We start from the raw sequence: 16,924 nt of genomic DNA on the forward strand, positions 1-16,924 counted from the left end.
CGTAACACCAACATAAAGACTGCAGCCAATCACTAGGCTAGTGTGGGAGGGGGTAAGAGTGAGTACTATATGGTTTTGTCATTTAAGATGCCTGCAAATCTTTGCAGTTAAATGAAAAACCCATAAAATCAATAATTAGTTCTAGGCTGGACTTAAAGTAAAAAAAAAAAAAACAACTACTAAATGTGGACAGAAACGAAAGCCCATGATCGGGCCTACGTGCATGTCTTGTATTCCTGACTACAGCAACTGAAGCAGAGCTTCTCAAGTCTAATATACAGTGGGTACGGATAGTATTCAGACCCCTTTATATTTTTCACTCTGTTTCTTTGCAGCCATTTGGTAAATTCAGAAAAGTTCATTTTTTTTTCTCATTAATGTACACTCTGCTCCCCATCTTGAGAGAAAAAAAAAAAAACAGAAATGTAGACATTTTTTGCAAATTTATTAAACAAGAAAAACTGAAATATCACATGGTCATAAGTATTCAGACCCTTTGCTCAGTATTGAGTAGAAGCACCTTTTGAGCTAGTACAGCCATGGGTCTTCTTGGGAATGATGCAACAGGTTTTTCACACCTGCATTTGGGGATCCTCCGCTATTGTTCCTTGCAGATCCTCTCCAGTTCCATCAGGTTGGACGGTGAACATTGGTGGACAGCCATTTTAGGTCAGGGCTCTGGCTGGGCCAGTCAAGAATGATCACAGAGTTGTTCTGAACCCACTGCTTTTAGCTGTGTGCTTTGGGTCATTGTCTCGTTGAAAGGTGAACCTTCGGCCAAGTCTGAGGTCCAGAGCACTCTGGAAGATGTTTTCTTCCAGGATATCTCTGTACTTGGCCGCATTCATCTTTCCTTCAATTGCAACCAGTCGTCCTGTCCCTGCGGCTGAAAAACACCCCCATATCATGATGCTGCCACCACCACCATGTTTCACTGTTGGGATTGTATTGAGCAGGTAATGAGCAGTGCCTGGTTTTTTCCACAGATACTGCTTAGAATTATCACCAAAAAGTTCTATCTTCGTCTAATCAGACCAGAAATTCATATTTCTCATAGTCTGGGAGTCCTTCATGTGCTTTTTTGCAAACTATATGTGGATTTTCATATGTCTTGCAGTGAGGAGATGCTTCCGTCGGGCCATAAAGGCCTGACTGGTGGAGGGTTGCAGTGAGAGTTGACTTTGGGGAACTTTATCCCATCTCCCTAATGCATCTCTGGAGCTCAGCCACAGTGATCTTGGGGTGGTTCTTTACCTCTCTCACCAAGCCTCTTCTCCCATGATTGATCAGTTTTGCTGGACGGCCAGGTGTAGGAAGAGTTCTGGCGGTCCCAAACTTCTTCCATTTAAGAATTATGGAGGCCACTGTGTTCTTAGGAACCCTGAGTACTTCAGAAATTCTTTTGTAACCTTGGCCAGATCTGTGCCTTGCCACAACTCTGTCTCTGAGCTCCTTGGGCAGTTGCTTTGACCTTATCATTCTCATTTGGTCTGACATGCGCTGTGAGGTATTCTATAGACAGGTGTATGCCTTTCCAAATTAAGTCCTATCAGTTTACTTAAACACAGCTGGACTACAATGAAGGAGTAGAACCATCTCAAGGAGGATCACAAGGAAATGGACAGAATGGGACTTAAATATGAGAGTCTGAGCAAAGGGTCTGAATACTTATGACCATCTGATATTTCAGTTTTTCTTGTAGATATTTTTGCAAGTTTATTAAACATTTCTGTTTTTTTTCTGTCAAGATGGGGTGCAGAGTGTACATTAATGAGAAAAATGAACTATTTTGAATTTACCAAATGGCTGCAATGAAACAAAGTGAAAAATGTAAAGGGGTCTGAATACTTTCCGTACCCACTGTACATCATCTGAAGAAACATGCCTAAAATAAGAGTAACATTACAAATAATTTTATGTGAACACTTAGTAAAAACTCTGGAACACAGATTATCATTGGCCCGATCCTTCCCTTTCCCCAACATATTTTGTAAGTGAATCATGGGCTTCACCGAAGCATAGGATGTTCATCAATCCCACCCAAATTCACAGACTATCATCTTTATCTACCCTAATGTACAAAGATAAACAGGTTGCGGATTTTAAACCTACCTCTGTTAGTGCAGGTGTAGACGGCAGCTCACTTAAAGGTATTGATTCCAAAGCAAAAGCCAATTCAGATGCCCTGGGCAAGAGAAAAGTTTCAAAGACAAAATTATTTGCATACTCGCAAAATGTTCTCCAGTAGACATTGATTTATCAAAACTGATGCTAAGGGAAAGAAAGCATTGTAAAATATGGCAGCCATGTACATTTAGGGAACTTTAAGAAAAGGAAATGACCGAATCCACCTCACTGTTTAGACAGAACCTGCCAGCCTAATGAAACTGGATTTCAAGAGACTAAGGGTCCCATTACACGTAGCGACGTTCCAGCGATCCCGACAATGATACGACCTGGTCAGGATCGCTGGTACGTCGCTACATGGTCACTAGTGAGCTGGCAAACAGGCAGATCGAATTAACGACGCAGCAACGATACGACGATCCATATAACGACCTCGGCAGTCGTTGGGACCCTGTCACACAGCAGCTATTCTGACGACTCAGACCTCGGTAGAGGCGTAGTGTTTCCACCCAGGCGTGCCAACGAGGTTGCTCATTGTTGTTATGGTGTCAAACACAGCAATGCATGCTGCCCAGCAGGACACCAACAATCAAAAAATGAACCAGGTCGTTCAGGTACAATCAGCGATATCGCAATGGGGGGGCGGTCGCTGCTATGTGTCACACGTAGCGAGATCGCTAGCGAGGTCACTGTTGCGTCACAAAACCTGTGCCGTTTCAGCGATCTCGCAAACGACATCGCTATGTGTAACGGGGCCTTAAAACTATACCTGCAGTCCCTTAAACCTAATCCGATTTCTCAGTCAGAAAAAGGGCAGATAACAGGTCTTACTGGTCTGCTGTTTATAAAGCCCTTTTCATGCTATTAATATACAGCTTCATGCTTCAAATGGAGTGCTACTTAGCACTCTAGCTTTGCAGCTTTGGGTTTTTGCTGACACCTGACAAAAAGACACCATATGTATGGCACTTGCTCAACATGATGTTACAAGAGAGAAGGATCGCTCCAGGTGGAATCCTTTAGTTCTCTCACTAGATAAGCCTCTTCCAGACGTGTCAGACTATCGCCTCTTCTGCTTTCTAGTGGAAAACATATGAATGTTTGGCTGAGCCAAAACACTCATGAGTATGGGATAGTCAGGCGAGATGTCTGTTGGCAACACCAGTGTTCAGCTGACAGCCACCTGAGTGGTATGGACACCATTAGAATGCAAGGCCAGTCAGTATGAGTGGATGTGAGCAATTAGTGATAAGCGAGCACTACCATGATTAGGTGCTCAGTAGTCGTAACTAGCAGTTAATGCTTCGATGGGCATGACTTGTGTACGAGGATAATGAAAGTCAATGGGGGACTCTAGAATTTTTCTGGAAGAGTTTCCAGAAAGATGCTTAAGTTCCCCATTGAGACTTCCATTATACTCTGGTATACGAGTCGCGCCCATCCGATAGTCTGACTGCTCATTTTATCCCGGATATATATACATATATTTAGCTAAAGCAGGAAGAAGGGAATTTTGTTTACTTACCGTAAATTCCTTTTCTTCTAGCTCCAATTGGGAGACCCAGACAATTGGGTGTATAGCTTCTGCCTCCGGAGGCCACACAAAGTATTACACTTTAAAAAGTGTAACCCCTCCCCTCTGCCTATGCACCCTCCCATGCATCACGGGCTCCTCAGTTTTGGTGCAAAAGCAGGAAGGAGGAAACTTATAAATTGGTCTAAGGTAAATTCAATCCGAAGGATGTTCGGAGAACTGAAACCATGAACCAAAAGAGCAATTCAACATGAACAACATGTGTACACAAAAGAACAACAGCCCGAAGGGAACAGGGGCGGGTGCTGGGTCTCCCAATAGGAGCTAGAAGAAAAGGAATTTACGGTAAGTAAACAAAATTCCCTTCTTCTTTGTCGCTCCATTGGGAGACCCAGACAAGTGGGACGTCCAAAAGCAGTCCCTGGGTGGGTAAAAGAATACCTCAATAAAAAAGAGCCGAAAACGACCCCCTCTTACAGGTGGGCAACCGCCGCCTGAAGGACTCGCCTACCTAGACTGGCGTCTGCCGAAGCATAGGTATGCACCTGATAGTGTTTCGTGAAAGTGTGCAGACTAGACCAGGTAGCTGCCTGACACACCTGCTGAGCCGTAGCCCGGTGCCGCAATGCCCAAGACGCACCCACGGCTCTGGTAGAATGGGCTTTCAGCCCCAAAGGAAGTGGAAGCCCAGAAGAACGGTAGGCTTCAAGAATCGGTTCCTTGATCCACCGAGCCAAGGTTGACTTGGAAGCCTGCGAACCCTTACGCTGGCCAGCGACAAGGACAAAGAGCGCATCTGAACGGCGCAGGGGCGCCGTGCGAGACACGTAGAGCCGGAGTGCTCTCACCAGATCTAACGAGTGCAAATCCTTTTCACATTGGTGAACTGGATGAGGGCAAAATGAAGGTAAGGAGATATCCTGATTGAGATGAAAAGGGGATACCACCTTAGGGAGAAATTCCGGGACCGGACGCAGAACCACCTTATCCTAGTGAAAAACCAGGAAAGGGGATTTGCATGACAGCGCTGCCAGCTCCAATACTCTACGGAGCGATGTAACTGCCACTAGAAATGCCACCTTCTGCGAAAGACGTGATAAAGAGACATCCCGCAGCAGCTCAAAAGGTGGTTTCTGAAGAGCCAATAGCACCCTGTTAAGATCCCAGGGTTCCAGGGACGCTTGTAAGGTGGGACTATGTGGCAAACTCCCTGCAGGAACATGCGGACCTGCGGAAGCCTGGCTAGGCGCTTTTGAAAAAATACGGATAGCGCCGATACTTGTCCCTTGAGAGAGCCGAGAGACAAACCCTTGTCCATTCCGGTTGAAGGAATGAAAGAAAAGTGGGTAAGGCAAAGGGCCAGGGAGTAAAACCCTTATCAGAGCACCAGGATAAGAGGATCCTCCAAGACCTGTGATAGATCTTGGCGGACGTTGGTTTCCTGGCCTGTCTCATAGTGGCAATGACATCTTGAGATAACCCTGAGGACGCTAGGAGCCAGGACTCAATGGCCACACAGTCAGGTTGAGGGCCGCAGAATTCAGATGGAAAAACGGCCCTTGAGACAGCAAGTCTGGGAGCTCCGACTGGATCCGGATCTGCCTGCCCTCCAGCCACCGATGGAAAGCCAATAGGGCTAGATACACTGCCCTTATCTCCAGAATATTGATCTGAAGGGAAGACTCTATCGGAGTCCAGGTTCCCTGAGCCCTGTGGTGGAGAAAAACCGCCCCCCACCCTGACAGGCTCGCGTCCGTGGTGACCACAGCCCAGGTAGGAAGGATTTTCCCTGCGACAAAGAGGTGGGAAGGAGCCACCACTGAAGTGACGTCTTGGTTGCAAGGGAAAGAGACGTTCCTGTCGAGTGAAGTCGACCTCCTGTCCCATTTGCGGAGAATGTCCCACTGGAGTGGCCGCAGATGGTGTTGCAGGGCCCGGTCCCTGAGGATAAATACACTCCTGTCCGACAGATTCCCACAGGGGCTGCGGAGGGAGCACGGTCCCAGTGACTGGATGACCGCTCAGGATCCCACTTCTCCCAGAGCCGCTAAGGGATGGTGAAGGAGACGGCATGAGGCTCCGGCCTTTGTACCCACAATGGGTACCTCAACCTTAACAGCACCGCCGACGTAGTGGGGTGAGAAGGGAACATGCCGGGGGCCCCGTGGGGGCCCACTTTTCTTCCAACCGATAAAACTAAAATGAGAATGTGAGTGGATGTGTGCCTCCTTCCACACAAAGCATAAAACTGAGGAGCCCGTGATACACGGGAGGGTGTATAGGCAGAGGGGAGGGGTTACACATTTTAAAGTGTAATACTTTGTGTGGCCTCCGGAGGCAGAAGCTATACACCCAATTGTCTGGGTCTCCCAATGGAGCGACAAAGAAATAATAGATTCAACTAAATGCTGCAGCATTTCAGAGAAAACAGTTTGAAGAGTCGGCCAGGGAGTTTAGGGAGAGACCGGACCATTCAGATCCAGGGTCCAATTGTCTTCTCCCAGCACGTTCCAGTTCACTGACAGGTCTTGCCCCATGTTCACTAATGGGAGAGATCATCAATCATCCTGGAACGGGCTAAGAAAAGATGACCAGGTTGCACCGGACTACTCAGGTTTATCCCTATAGTCCCTCTCCAGACACAAACTTGCAAGATATTTATTTGGTAGGATACTAATATCTAGGAATACATTGTGCTTCTGAATTGTTCAAGGGAACCTGTGAGGTGCAATTTTCACCCAAAATCATGAGCAGTTCAGGGTGCATATTGCTAATCCCTGCCTAACCGTCCCTGTATCTAGTAGCGTAGATAAAGAAATCTTTAGAAAAAGTATTTCTAAACATCCTTTATAATATGCTAATAAGGCCAGCGACTACTCGCAGGGGGTGTTAGTTCCTGCGCTCATTCCGCCTTGTTAACATGCCCACAGAGGTGTGCTAACATGTTATTCAATGCCCAGTTATCGACAGTGATGTGCGTACCTGAGGCGGTGCAACGGACACAGAACGCCCGGCTTAGGGTCAGGGTGCATCATCAGAAGTCCCCGGCACTTCCAGTCATGCGCACTACACCAGTTTGAAGCCAGGAAGCATACACCAGGCTTCATAGTGCGCGTGACCGTAAGTCCGGGGATCATACACACTGAGCCAAAATCCAGCTTCGGGTGCGGTGGTAGCAGAGGTGAGAACGACTCATGCCTCTTATGCCCACAGAGGAGTGCTTACATGCTAAGGGGTCGGACTAGCCACACGAGGTGTAGGTCTCCAGCTGTGACTGCAAATTAGGCTGCGACTGAAGTGAGCCGCGCGATCAGCGAGACGTCACTCAGTTATTTGCGGTCACAAGTGGAGGACTCCAGCTGTGGCAGCAGCTAATCTGAGTGACCTCACTGCTTATCGCACGGCTCACTTCATTTGTAGCGATGAGCGAGTACTAAAATGCTCGGGAGCTCGAGGCTCGGGCCGAGCATCTCAAAATACTCGTGTACTCGGCCCGAGCACCGAGCCCAATGTTATCCTATGGGAGACCCGAGTATTATTCTGAAATGACCCCCGGCAGCATGTAGAAACCATAAAACTGTAAATTAAAAAAAAAAAACGTGCGTGTGTGTGTAAGCGTGCATATATATATATACACGCGGAGTGGAGTGCGGGAGGGGCCGTAGCCGAGCGGGGAAGTGTCGGGCTAAAGGCACGGTCACGCTGTGCGGGCTGGCCAATCACTGCAATTCCACAACAGGGCTGTGGCATTGCAGTGGTCTGCCAGCCAATCCCTGCATAAGGGATGGCTGTAAAAAGAGCGCCAACATGAAGACCCCGAGTACAGCACGAGTATCGCGAGATTACTCGGTCCCCGCCGAGTAGCCCGAGTACATTGATACTCGTGCGAGTACCGAGTAGTAACAAGCATACTCGCTCATCACTATTCATTTGCTGTGTGGAGCTCACAACGGGCAGTCTTGTTCTATGGCACTTGCTGTGAGCTTCAGATATGTAGCAGTGCTGGAAGCTTCATGGGACCTCGTGTGGATTATGTCGGACCTGGAGGGGCGCAATTGGGGTTAATAAAGTGGTGAAAGGGGGCTTTTTTGTCCTATTTCAAATAAAGGATTTTTTTGGGGGTTTTGTGCTTATTTACTTTCACTTACAGATTAGAGATGGGGGGTGTCTCAGATGCCTGCCATCACTAATATAGGCCTAAGTGGCAGCTGTGGGCTATTAACTCCTTATTACCCCGATTGCCACCACACCAGGGCAATTGGGAAGAGCTGGGTAAAGTGTTGGGACTGTTGTATCTAATGGATGCGGCAATTTCAGGTGACTGGTGGCAGATATTTTTAAGCTGGGGGGTGCCCAATAACCATGGGTATCCCCAGCATGAGAATACCAGCCCCTGGCTGTTTGGCTTTATCTGTGCTGGTATCATAACATGGGGAGATCCTACGCCAATTTTTTAGATTTATTTTACTGTACGATATAGACCCACCCACCGGTGTCTGTGATTAGTTGCAGTTAGACACTGTCACTCAGGGTGGGGGCTCATCTGACTGCAACCAATCACAGTCACCGGTGGATGGGGTGAAGCAGTGCATATTCAATGAAGGTAAGGAGCAGCCCGGAAGTGAATGACTGTCCGCATGAGCAGTGTTACAGCCCCGACGGTGATTCGGTATGATGTGCTAGCTCCTACCCCTTTGTGCAAGATTCTAATTCCCATAGACTATATGGGAATCGGCATCTAGCCAGATACCAGGGATCCACCCCCCACCGACCCAGAGTCAGCGAGGGGTTGATCTGCCAGTCACCCGAAACGCAGGGATAAAAAACGCAAAAGAATTGACATGCTGCATCTTTAAAAACGCAGCCAAAGAAAATGCATTGTGCGGACAGCAAAATAGAAATCTCAGACTTTGCTGGGGGAAGGAAATGCATGTATTTAGGTGCATCTTTGTGACGTCAAAAATGCAGTAAAAGATGCAGTGTGTGAACATAGTCTTATACCGGGGGCAGGGGACTTACATTAAAAACACTACCAGAGTGAGGAACTAGCAATAACTGAACCCAGGGTTTTCTGGAAGGGACATCCCCTTTATTAGCTAAGGGTGTTATTGGCCGTAGGGAATGTGACTGCTGCAGGTTGCCCCCCCGGAAGCAGGGGGCGCCTTCCCACAAGCATACCTCTCCAGGCTGTTAGGACATGCAGCTAGTCACATGCAGACCCCAGTATATACACAGTGAGGTCAGGGAACAATACATGTCAGTAGGCGCTGTCAGTCACAGCCTGCAGTCCAGGTGCCGTGCAGCCGCTCACCATTTCACGCTGTGCATGAGGCCCCGCTCCCGGCACAGCCAGCTTATGCTCAACAGCTGCTTCTTTATTTCCCGTAGGTCGGAAAACAGACTGCTTGAAGCCGCCATCATGCTCTCCTGGCGTCAGCGTCAGCTGGATAACGGCCACCAATCAGCAGTCAGCTTGCTGCAGAAGCGTCAGGAAACCGTACGTCGTTACGCCAGCGCAGGCGGATAGTAGGGGAATCCTGATTGGCTAGACGTGATGCTCAGGGAATAGGCGCCAATTACGAGTAGCGGGAAAACTGGAGGCGGGGCCAAGTGTCCGTCCTGCTGGGCGTCAGAACCAACACATCCCTTTAGATTGAGTCACATGGATGAGCGCGATATAGAAACCGAGCCTGAAGAATACGTTGTCTGACAGTGTATAGAGTCCATGGGGGATATATCCAGATTCAGTCAGTGCAAGGTCATGTAGCAGAGACGCCTGCAGACGGGATAATTCGGTAACATCAGTGGCGACGTGTGGAGGAGCATTCCCCTTTCTCAATCCTACAATTAACCTCATCTGGTCCTTAAGTCAACGCTCACCACGTGACCAACTCGCATCACCACATGCTAAAATACATAAAAAAAAATCCTGCCAGAAACAATAAACTCGTCCCAAATTATCCACATTCCATTGAGATTATTCACATTACATTCAATTACTTAAAGGGAACTTGTCACTAGATTTTTCCCTATGCAACTAAAACTACCACCTTCTGCAGCTCCTGGGCTGCCTTCTATGAATGTGCAAGGCCCCCTTTTCAGACCACAAAAACAACTTTATAAATATTACCTTTTCATATGTAAATTTAATCGGTGGGCCTAAAGGGCGGGCTCTTTCTCTTTCGCTCCCCACTCCTGCCGCTGTACGCTGTCCCATGTGTTGATTTGAATTGATGACGACGGTCCCGTCATCCTCCACGCTGTGTTAAAGTCTCGCGCATGCGCCGTTATCGTAGGCCACTATCGCGGGTCTGTGCACAAACTATCCCTCGCGCATGCCCGGAAGTATTTGCTCAGGCACGAGATGATGGGCGGCACTGTGCATGACCTCACCAGCGTCATGCTAGTACCCGCCCATCATCTTGTGCCTGCGCAAATACATCCCAGGCACGCGCGAGGGATAGTTTGTGCACAGACCCGCGATAGTGGCCTACGATAACGGTGCATGCGCGAGACTTCGGCACAGCGTGGAGGATGACGAGACCGTCGTCATCAATTAAAATCAACACGGGATGGCGTACAGCGGCAGGAGGGGGGAACGAAAGAGAAAGACAGCACGTCCTTTAGGCCCACCGATAAAATTTACATACGAAAAGGTAATATTTATAAAGTTGTTTTTGCGGTCTGAAAAGGGGGCCAGATACAAGGCACACCTTCATAGAAGGCAGCCCAGGAGCTGCAGAAGGTGGTAGTTTTACTTGCATAGGGAAAAATCTAGTGATAGGTTCCCTTTAACGACTGCCCATATGCCTTTTAACAGTGGCCTATCAGGTGGCTTATTCCTCAGCGCTGCTTTTTAAGCTACATTCACACGACCATTCCGTTTTTGCGGTCTGGAAAAAAAGGTCCTGTTTTTCCACATGCATCCGTGTGACAACCGCATCCATCCCGTTCCGTATACGGTCCGTGTGACTTACATTTTTTTGGCGGACCGCAAAAAAAACGGAAGGAGAGTTACATGCAGTCCAGAGTATCTGTCTAGATCAGACCTGGGCAAGGGGCGGCCCGCGGGCCACATCCGGCCCGCCTGCTCTCTGTGACCGGCCCGCCCGTCTTAAGCCGGTGCAGTGGAGCCGGGCTGCAGTGTGCCGAGCAGGGAGAGATCCTGTGCAGGTCCGCCGCACAGTCAGTGCAGGCAGCGGAACGCAGGAGTCTTTCCTCTGTTCCCTGCCGGCACTAATTGTCAGTGACACACGCGCGCGCTCTGACGTTGTCAGTACTGTGCTGCGTGTGTCATTTTAAAAGTTCCCGCCCGGCAGAAGAAGCAGCACAGCAGAGGAATAATTAATCTTGCAGGACCTGCGATGATGTCACGCCCATGTGACTGTGTGGGAGGAGACACAGGATGCCGGGCAGAAAGCAAAGATACTGAATCCTGAAGGAGATGTGGACACATGATGACTGGTAATAAGAAAAGAGGGGACATGAGGGGGAAGGGGGCTGCAGGGTGAGGGGCATATGAGGGAAGATGGAGTTGCAGGGTGAGTGGCATATGAGGGAAGATGGAGTTGCAGGGTGAGTGGCATATGAGGGAAGATGGAGCTGCAGGGTGAGTGCATATGAGGGAAGATGGAGTTGCAGGGTGAGTGCATATGAGGGAAGATGGAGTTGCAGGGTGAGTGGCATATGAGGGAATATGGAGTTGCAGGGTGAGTGGCATATGTGGGAAGATGGAGTTGCAGGGTGAGTGGCATATGTGGGAAGATGGAGCTGCAGGGTGAGTGCATATGAGGGAAGATGGAGTTGCAGGGAGAGTGGCATATGAGGGAAGATGGAGTTGCAGGGTGAGTGGCATATGAGGGAAGATGGAGTTGCAGGGTGAGTGGCATATGAGGGAAGATGGAGTTGCAGGGTGAGTGGCATATGTGGGAAGATGGAGTTGCAGGGTGAGTGGTATATGAGGGAAGATAGAGTTGCAGGGTGAGTGGCATATGTGGGAAGATGGAGTTGCAGGGTGAGGGGCATATGAGGGAAGATGGAGCTGCAGGGTGAGTGGTATATGAGGGAAGATGGAGTTGCAAGGTGAGTGGTATATGAGGGAAGATGGAATTGTAGGGTGAGTGGCATATGAGGGAAGATGGAGTTGCAGGGTGAGTGGCATATGTGGGAAGATGGAGTTGCAGGGTGAGTGGCATATGTGGGAAGATGGAGTTGCAGGGTGAGTGGCATATGTGGGAAGATGGAGTTGCAGGGTGAGTGGCATATGAGGGAAGATGGAGTTGCAGGGTGAGTGGCATATGTGGGAAGATGGAGTTGCAGGGTGAGTGGCATATGTGGGAAGATGGAGTTGCAGGGTGAGTGGCATATGAGGGCTGCAGACTGACAGAAGGATGTGAAGGGCTGCAGAGTGTTTGAGAGGGGTAAGTTGGGGTACAGGCAGGGTGAGATATGTGGGCAGGGTGTGTGACATATGGGGGTGTAGTGTGTGTGATATGGGGGTGCAGGCTGTATGGGGTGTAGTGTGTGTGATATGGGGGTGCAGGCTGTATGGGGAGCAGGGTGTGTGACATATGGGGGTGTAGTATATTACAGGTGTGCTATATGGAGGTGTATATAGTGGTGTAGTATATGGGGGTATAGTGATGTAGTATATTACAGGTGTACTATATGGAGGCGTAGTATATTACAGGTGTGCTATATGGAGGTGTAGTATATTACAGGTGTGCTATATAGGGGGTGTAGTGATGTAGTATATTACAGGTGTGCTATATGGAGGTGTAGTATATTACAGGTGTGCTATATGGAGGTGTAGTATATTACAGGTGTACTATATGGGGGTGTACTATATTACAGGTGTAGTATATGGGGTGTAGTGATGTAGTATATTACAGGTGTATATAGGGGTGTAGTGATGTAGTATATTACAGGTGTACTATATGGAGTTGTAGTATATTACAGGTGTGCTATATGGAGGTGTAGTATATTACAGGTGTACTATATGGGGGTGTACTATATTACAGGTGTAGTATATGGGGTGTAGTGATGTAGTATATTACAGGTGTACTATATGGAGGTGTAGTATATTACAGGTGTACTATATGGAGGTGTACTATATTACAGGTGTAGTATATGGGGTGTAGTGATGTAGTATATCGGAGGTGTATTATATAGTGGTGTAGTATAATACAGGTGTATATGGGGGTGTAGTATATTACAGGTATATGGAGGGAGTGTAGTATAATACAGGTGTAGTATATAGGGGTGTAGTGGTGTAGTTTATTACAGGTGTAGTATATGGAGGGGGTGTAGTGATGTAGTATATTGGGTAGAACTGAGGTAATTATATTAGTCCAGCCCTCTAAACCAATCCCAATTTCTCATGCGGCCCCATGGGAAAATTAATTGCCCACCCCTGGTCTAGATGCTGGTTCCCATATAAAGTCTATCTGGCGCAAAGGGGTAAGAGCAAGCGCTACACACTCACCGTTCACACTGCTCCTGTGGCAGCTCTTTGTTCTTCCCGAGCCGGCCACTCATTAGGCTCATTTCATATTCACTGCTTCCCTGCTCACCGGCATCTGTGATTGGTTGCAGTCAGACGCACACCCATGCTGAGTGACAGCTGTCTTAAGTGCAACCAATCACAGCGGCCAGTGGGCACGTCTATATCGCACAGTACAATAAATAGATAATTAAAAAAAATGTCATGCGGTTCCCCCCAATTTTGATATCAGCCATGATAAAGCCTCACAGCTGCTGGCTGGTATTCTCAGGCTGGGGAGACCCACGTTATTGGGAGCCCCCAAGCCTAAAAATATCAGCTTGCAGCTGTCCGGAATTGCCGCATCCATTAGATGTGACAGTCCCGGGACTTTACCCGGCTCATCCCGAATGCCCAGATGCGGTGGCAAACAGGGTAATATATAGGGTTAATACCAGCTGTGTAATGTCATCTGGCATCAAGCCTTGGGGTTAGTGATGTCACAGCATCTATCAGATACCTGAAATCACTAACCCAGTCAGTGATAAAAAAAATAAACGACAAACAAATTTTTATTTGACAAAACACTCCCCAAAACATTCCCTCTTTCACCAATTTATTGGAAAGAAAAATCAAATCTGGGTCCGACGTAATCCAATAAGGGGGTCCCACGACGATCAATACTCACTGTCCCAGTTAATGAAGAACAGAATGTTCCTCATTGGCTGGGAGAGCAGTGCAGTGACCTGAGCTAACATCATTTGGTCAGCCCAGGTCATCGCAGGGGACGATGAGCGCTGACTACATGAGGTTAGCTAGCTACATTATCTGGGTGATGAATGCCGCTGAGGGTGGGTTCTGCACCATGAGAGACAGGGGTGCAGTTCCCTGTGTCACCCTGATAGAGTCAGGGGCGTCACACTTTCGTGCGGCTTCCAGGGATTTTGCGGACCCATTGACTTGTATTGAGTCACTGTCCTTTATTACAGAACACAATAGGACATGTTCCATAATAACGGAATGGATATACGGCATCCGATGTGTTTTTTTTTTGTAGGAACTGTTGCACACGGAAGTGCTTCTGTGCGCCATCCGATCCTACACAAAAGACATTGAAAAGATGGTCCTGTCAGTAGGTCCGCAAAAAAACAGGAACTGACCAGGACAGACGGAACGGTCGTCTGAATGACCCTTAATGGCGCTGAGGAGTAATAGAATAGTGCTGCAGGTGAAATACACACGTGTGACAGCTGTACATGACTGCTGACACCCGCGGGCATCGGTGTTATCTAAGGGGCCATCTCCTAGTAAATGGCATCCAAGCACCTTTTTCTCAAAGAAGTTGTCATTGGCTGAAAGGAACTGCAATATTGGTAATAGGGAATAGTCGACCATTAAACTGGCATTTGAGGAATGTTGTCATTTTTTGGAGCGGGCAGTTCATCCTGTCACTGTCATTACTGATCATAAAAATCTTCTGTACCTCAAATCTGCTAAGCTCCCTAATCCTAGGCAAGCTAGATGATCCTTATTTTTTTTTACAAGGTTTAGTTTTTGTTGTTACCTATCGTTCCGGGGTCACAATTGTCAAAGCTAATGCTTTGTCCCAGAGTTTTCATGGGGGAGGTAGCTTGGATGACTCTGTTTACAAAAGTGGGTGGTCATCTCTGCTGTATGTTCTGAGCTCGAGGGTGGGGTGCTGAAGGCTCAGGGGCATACCCTTGCTTCTTGCTCCTCAGGGAAATTTTTAATACCTTTATAGTTGTGGCTCAAAATTTTAAGGGAGCATCATAACTCTGTCTTATTGGGACCCCAGGTAATAAAGCGACCTTTGACCTCCTTTCTCGTTTTGGTGGCCAAGGTTGCATATGTGCCGCCCCCGTGCCAGCAGCCGTCGCTGCTCGGGCACGTACCTTCAGGGGTGGTGGCTCGAGGGTCTCCGGACCCAGGGGTCTCGCAGACATGCCGAATAAAATGGGGGGAACGTAGATGTCCGGGCTAGGCCGTAATAGGTTTGTGACGCCACCCACGGTGTGTGGTGAGGTGGGACACCACCGCTGCTGTTACGGGACACCCGGGGGAGATGTTGTGCAGCAAGATGTTAACCCCTCCGTGGGCAGGGTTGGTGACCCCGGGACCCGATGGCTCTGGTGCAGGGGGAATGACGACCGCAGGGGGTGTTGGTGTACTCACTTTCAGTAAAACACACTAGTCTCTGTGCTACGGTTTCCGTGTCGGATCTCCGTGTCGGTACCGGCGAGCTACAACCCTAGCCCGGTCCACCTCGGTTCCACCGAGCCATCTTCCTGTCTCCTGTTGACGGAGACCACCGTCTGCCTCCTAGCCAAGGCACCAGGGCTCCTACCCTGGTACCTGTCAGTTTGCTTCAGGCCTGACACGCAGGCCTGACATCCACTCTCACTGAACTCTAAAACTGATCTGCTGCTTTTCCCGCCCCCAGGCAGTCTAAACCCTTGGGTGGGCGTGCACCAACCGGCTGACCACGCCCACTGGTGTGTCTATCTGTCCCTAAGGGGGGTGACTAGGGTTTAATGGTTGGCTGTGTGTTTCCTAGTGAGGGAAGGTGTTATGCAGGGACCTATTTGTCACTATCTGGTTTTGCTAGGGTGTCACACATAAGGACGTAGTGGAGTTTGTGTCTACCTGTAATGTCTGCACATATTCTAAGACCCTGCAAACTAGTCCGTCCGGGTCTCCTACCTTTAACTATGCCTAACAGACCATCGACCTCTTTATCTATGGATTTTATTACTTGCCTTACCTTGTGGAAAGACAAGGTAAATTGTAGATTCACTACAATTCAATTCAAGAAAATTGTAGATTCACTTTATAACTTCAGGCGAATAATATGTTTTTATTATGTTTTTATAATGTCTGCTTTTTAGATACATATATATTGTTGTGGCATTTTTATATATTTTTATATTTCTATATTCTTATATATATATTTTTTTCAAAAAATCCTCTATACGTAAAAAGTTCCAAAAAATCTTTTTAAATATTATATATAATTTTAATAAGTGTAAATAAACGTCATAGGTATGTTTCTAATTTCAATTCCCCCCCCTCCCCCACCCTCCCCTGGTCATAAATGCAGACACCAATGATATTGGATGCTGGATAATAACGATATTTTCAGCTCCATATTTTGGCAGTTTTTCTTATACCTCCATGTTTTTATAGTATATTTTTTTATCTCTTATTAAGCATCACTGCGTGTTTCAGATCTTTCCCTGTAAAAATAAAAACATTTTTTCTCTTGTTTACGGAGCAAGGCCGAATCCTTTGCTTGATCATCCTCTTTTTTGGCACTAATTCTTTTGTGAATGCTCTTTGGTTAGAGCTTAAATGCCTCTCTTTTTTTTTTTTTTTTTTTCTCTTTCTCTTTAGCTGCTGTAGTATGATGTGCGCGCACGCGTGCTACAGCGGTTTCCCACGCTCCTGAACTCACTTGACCTTGTTGTGAGGATCCTGCTACCGTCCCTGTGCAGCGCGCCTGCGCCTTTTAATTTTTTCCCACGGCCTGAACCCATTTCACCCCCTTTGGTAAGAGATTTTTTCTCTTTCTGCACGCAAGTACACAATATTAATTTTTTCAGTTTTTCTTCATCAGTCCGCTTTCTTAGTGTTCCAAATGCACACCCCATCACTTTTTGTTAGCAATTGCAATTTTTCATGTTTTCACTTTTTGTTTTTTGTTTTTTCAAAGGTTAATGTTCAAAAGTAATAGCAGTAAAATCTAAAATCAGCAATACCAACAA

General features: G+C 47.6%; 1 protein-coding gene across 1 annotated transcript in view; it reads right to left on the bottom strand.

Annotated features, from left to right (window-relative positions):
* The window catches only part of CDC23 (cell division cycle 23), an 83,535-nt gene extending 74,421 nt beyond the window's left edge, over positions 1-9,114 (bottom strand). Inside the window, exons 1-2 of the mRNA XM_075343429.1 lie at positions 8,973-9,114; positions 2,113-2,185 (exon numbers count right to left, since the gene is read on the bottom strand). Coding sequence (XP_075199544.1) covers positions 2,113-2,185; positions 8,973-9,082 — 183 coding nt within the window. The 5' untranslated portion in view covers positions 9,083-9,114. The remainder of the gene's footprint in view (positions 1-2,112; positions 2,186-8,972) is intronic.
* Between the last annotated feature and the right edge of the window lie 7,810 nt (positions 9,115-16,924).

This window comes from Anomaloglossus baeobatrachus, chromosome 4, assembly GCF_048569485.1.
Source record: "Anomaloglossus baeobatrachus isolate aAnoBae1 chromosome 4, aAnoBae1.hap1, whole genome shotgun sequence".
Taxonomy (NCBI): Eukaryota; Metazoa; Chordata; class Amphibia; order Anura; family Aromobatidae; genus Anomaloglossus; species Anomaloglossus baeobatrachus.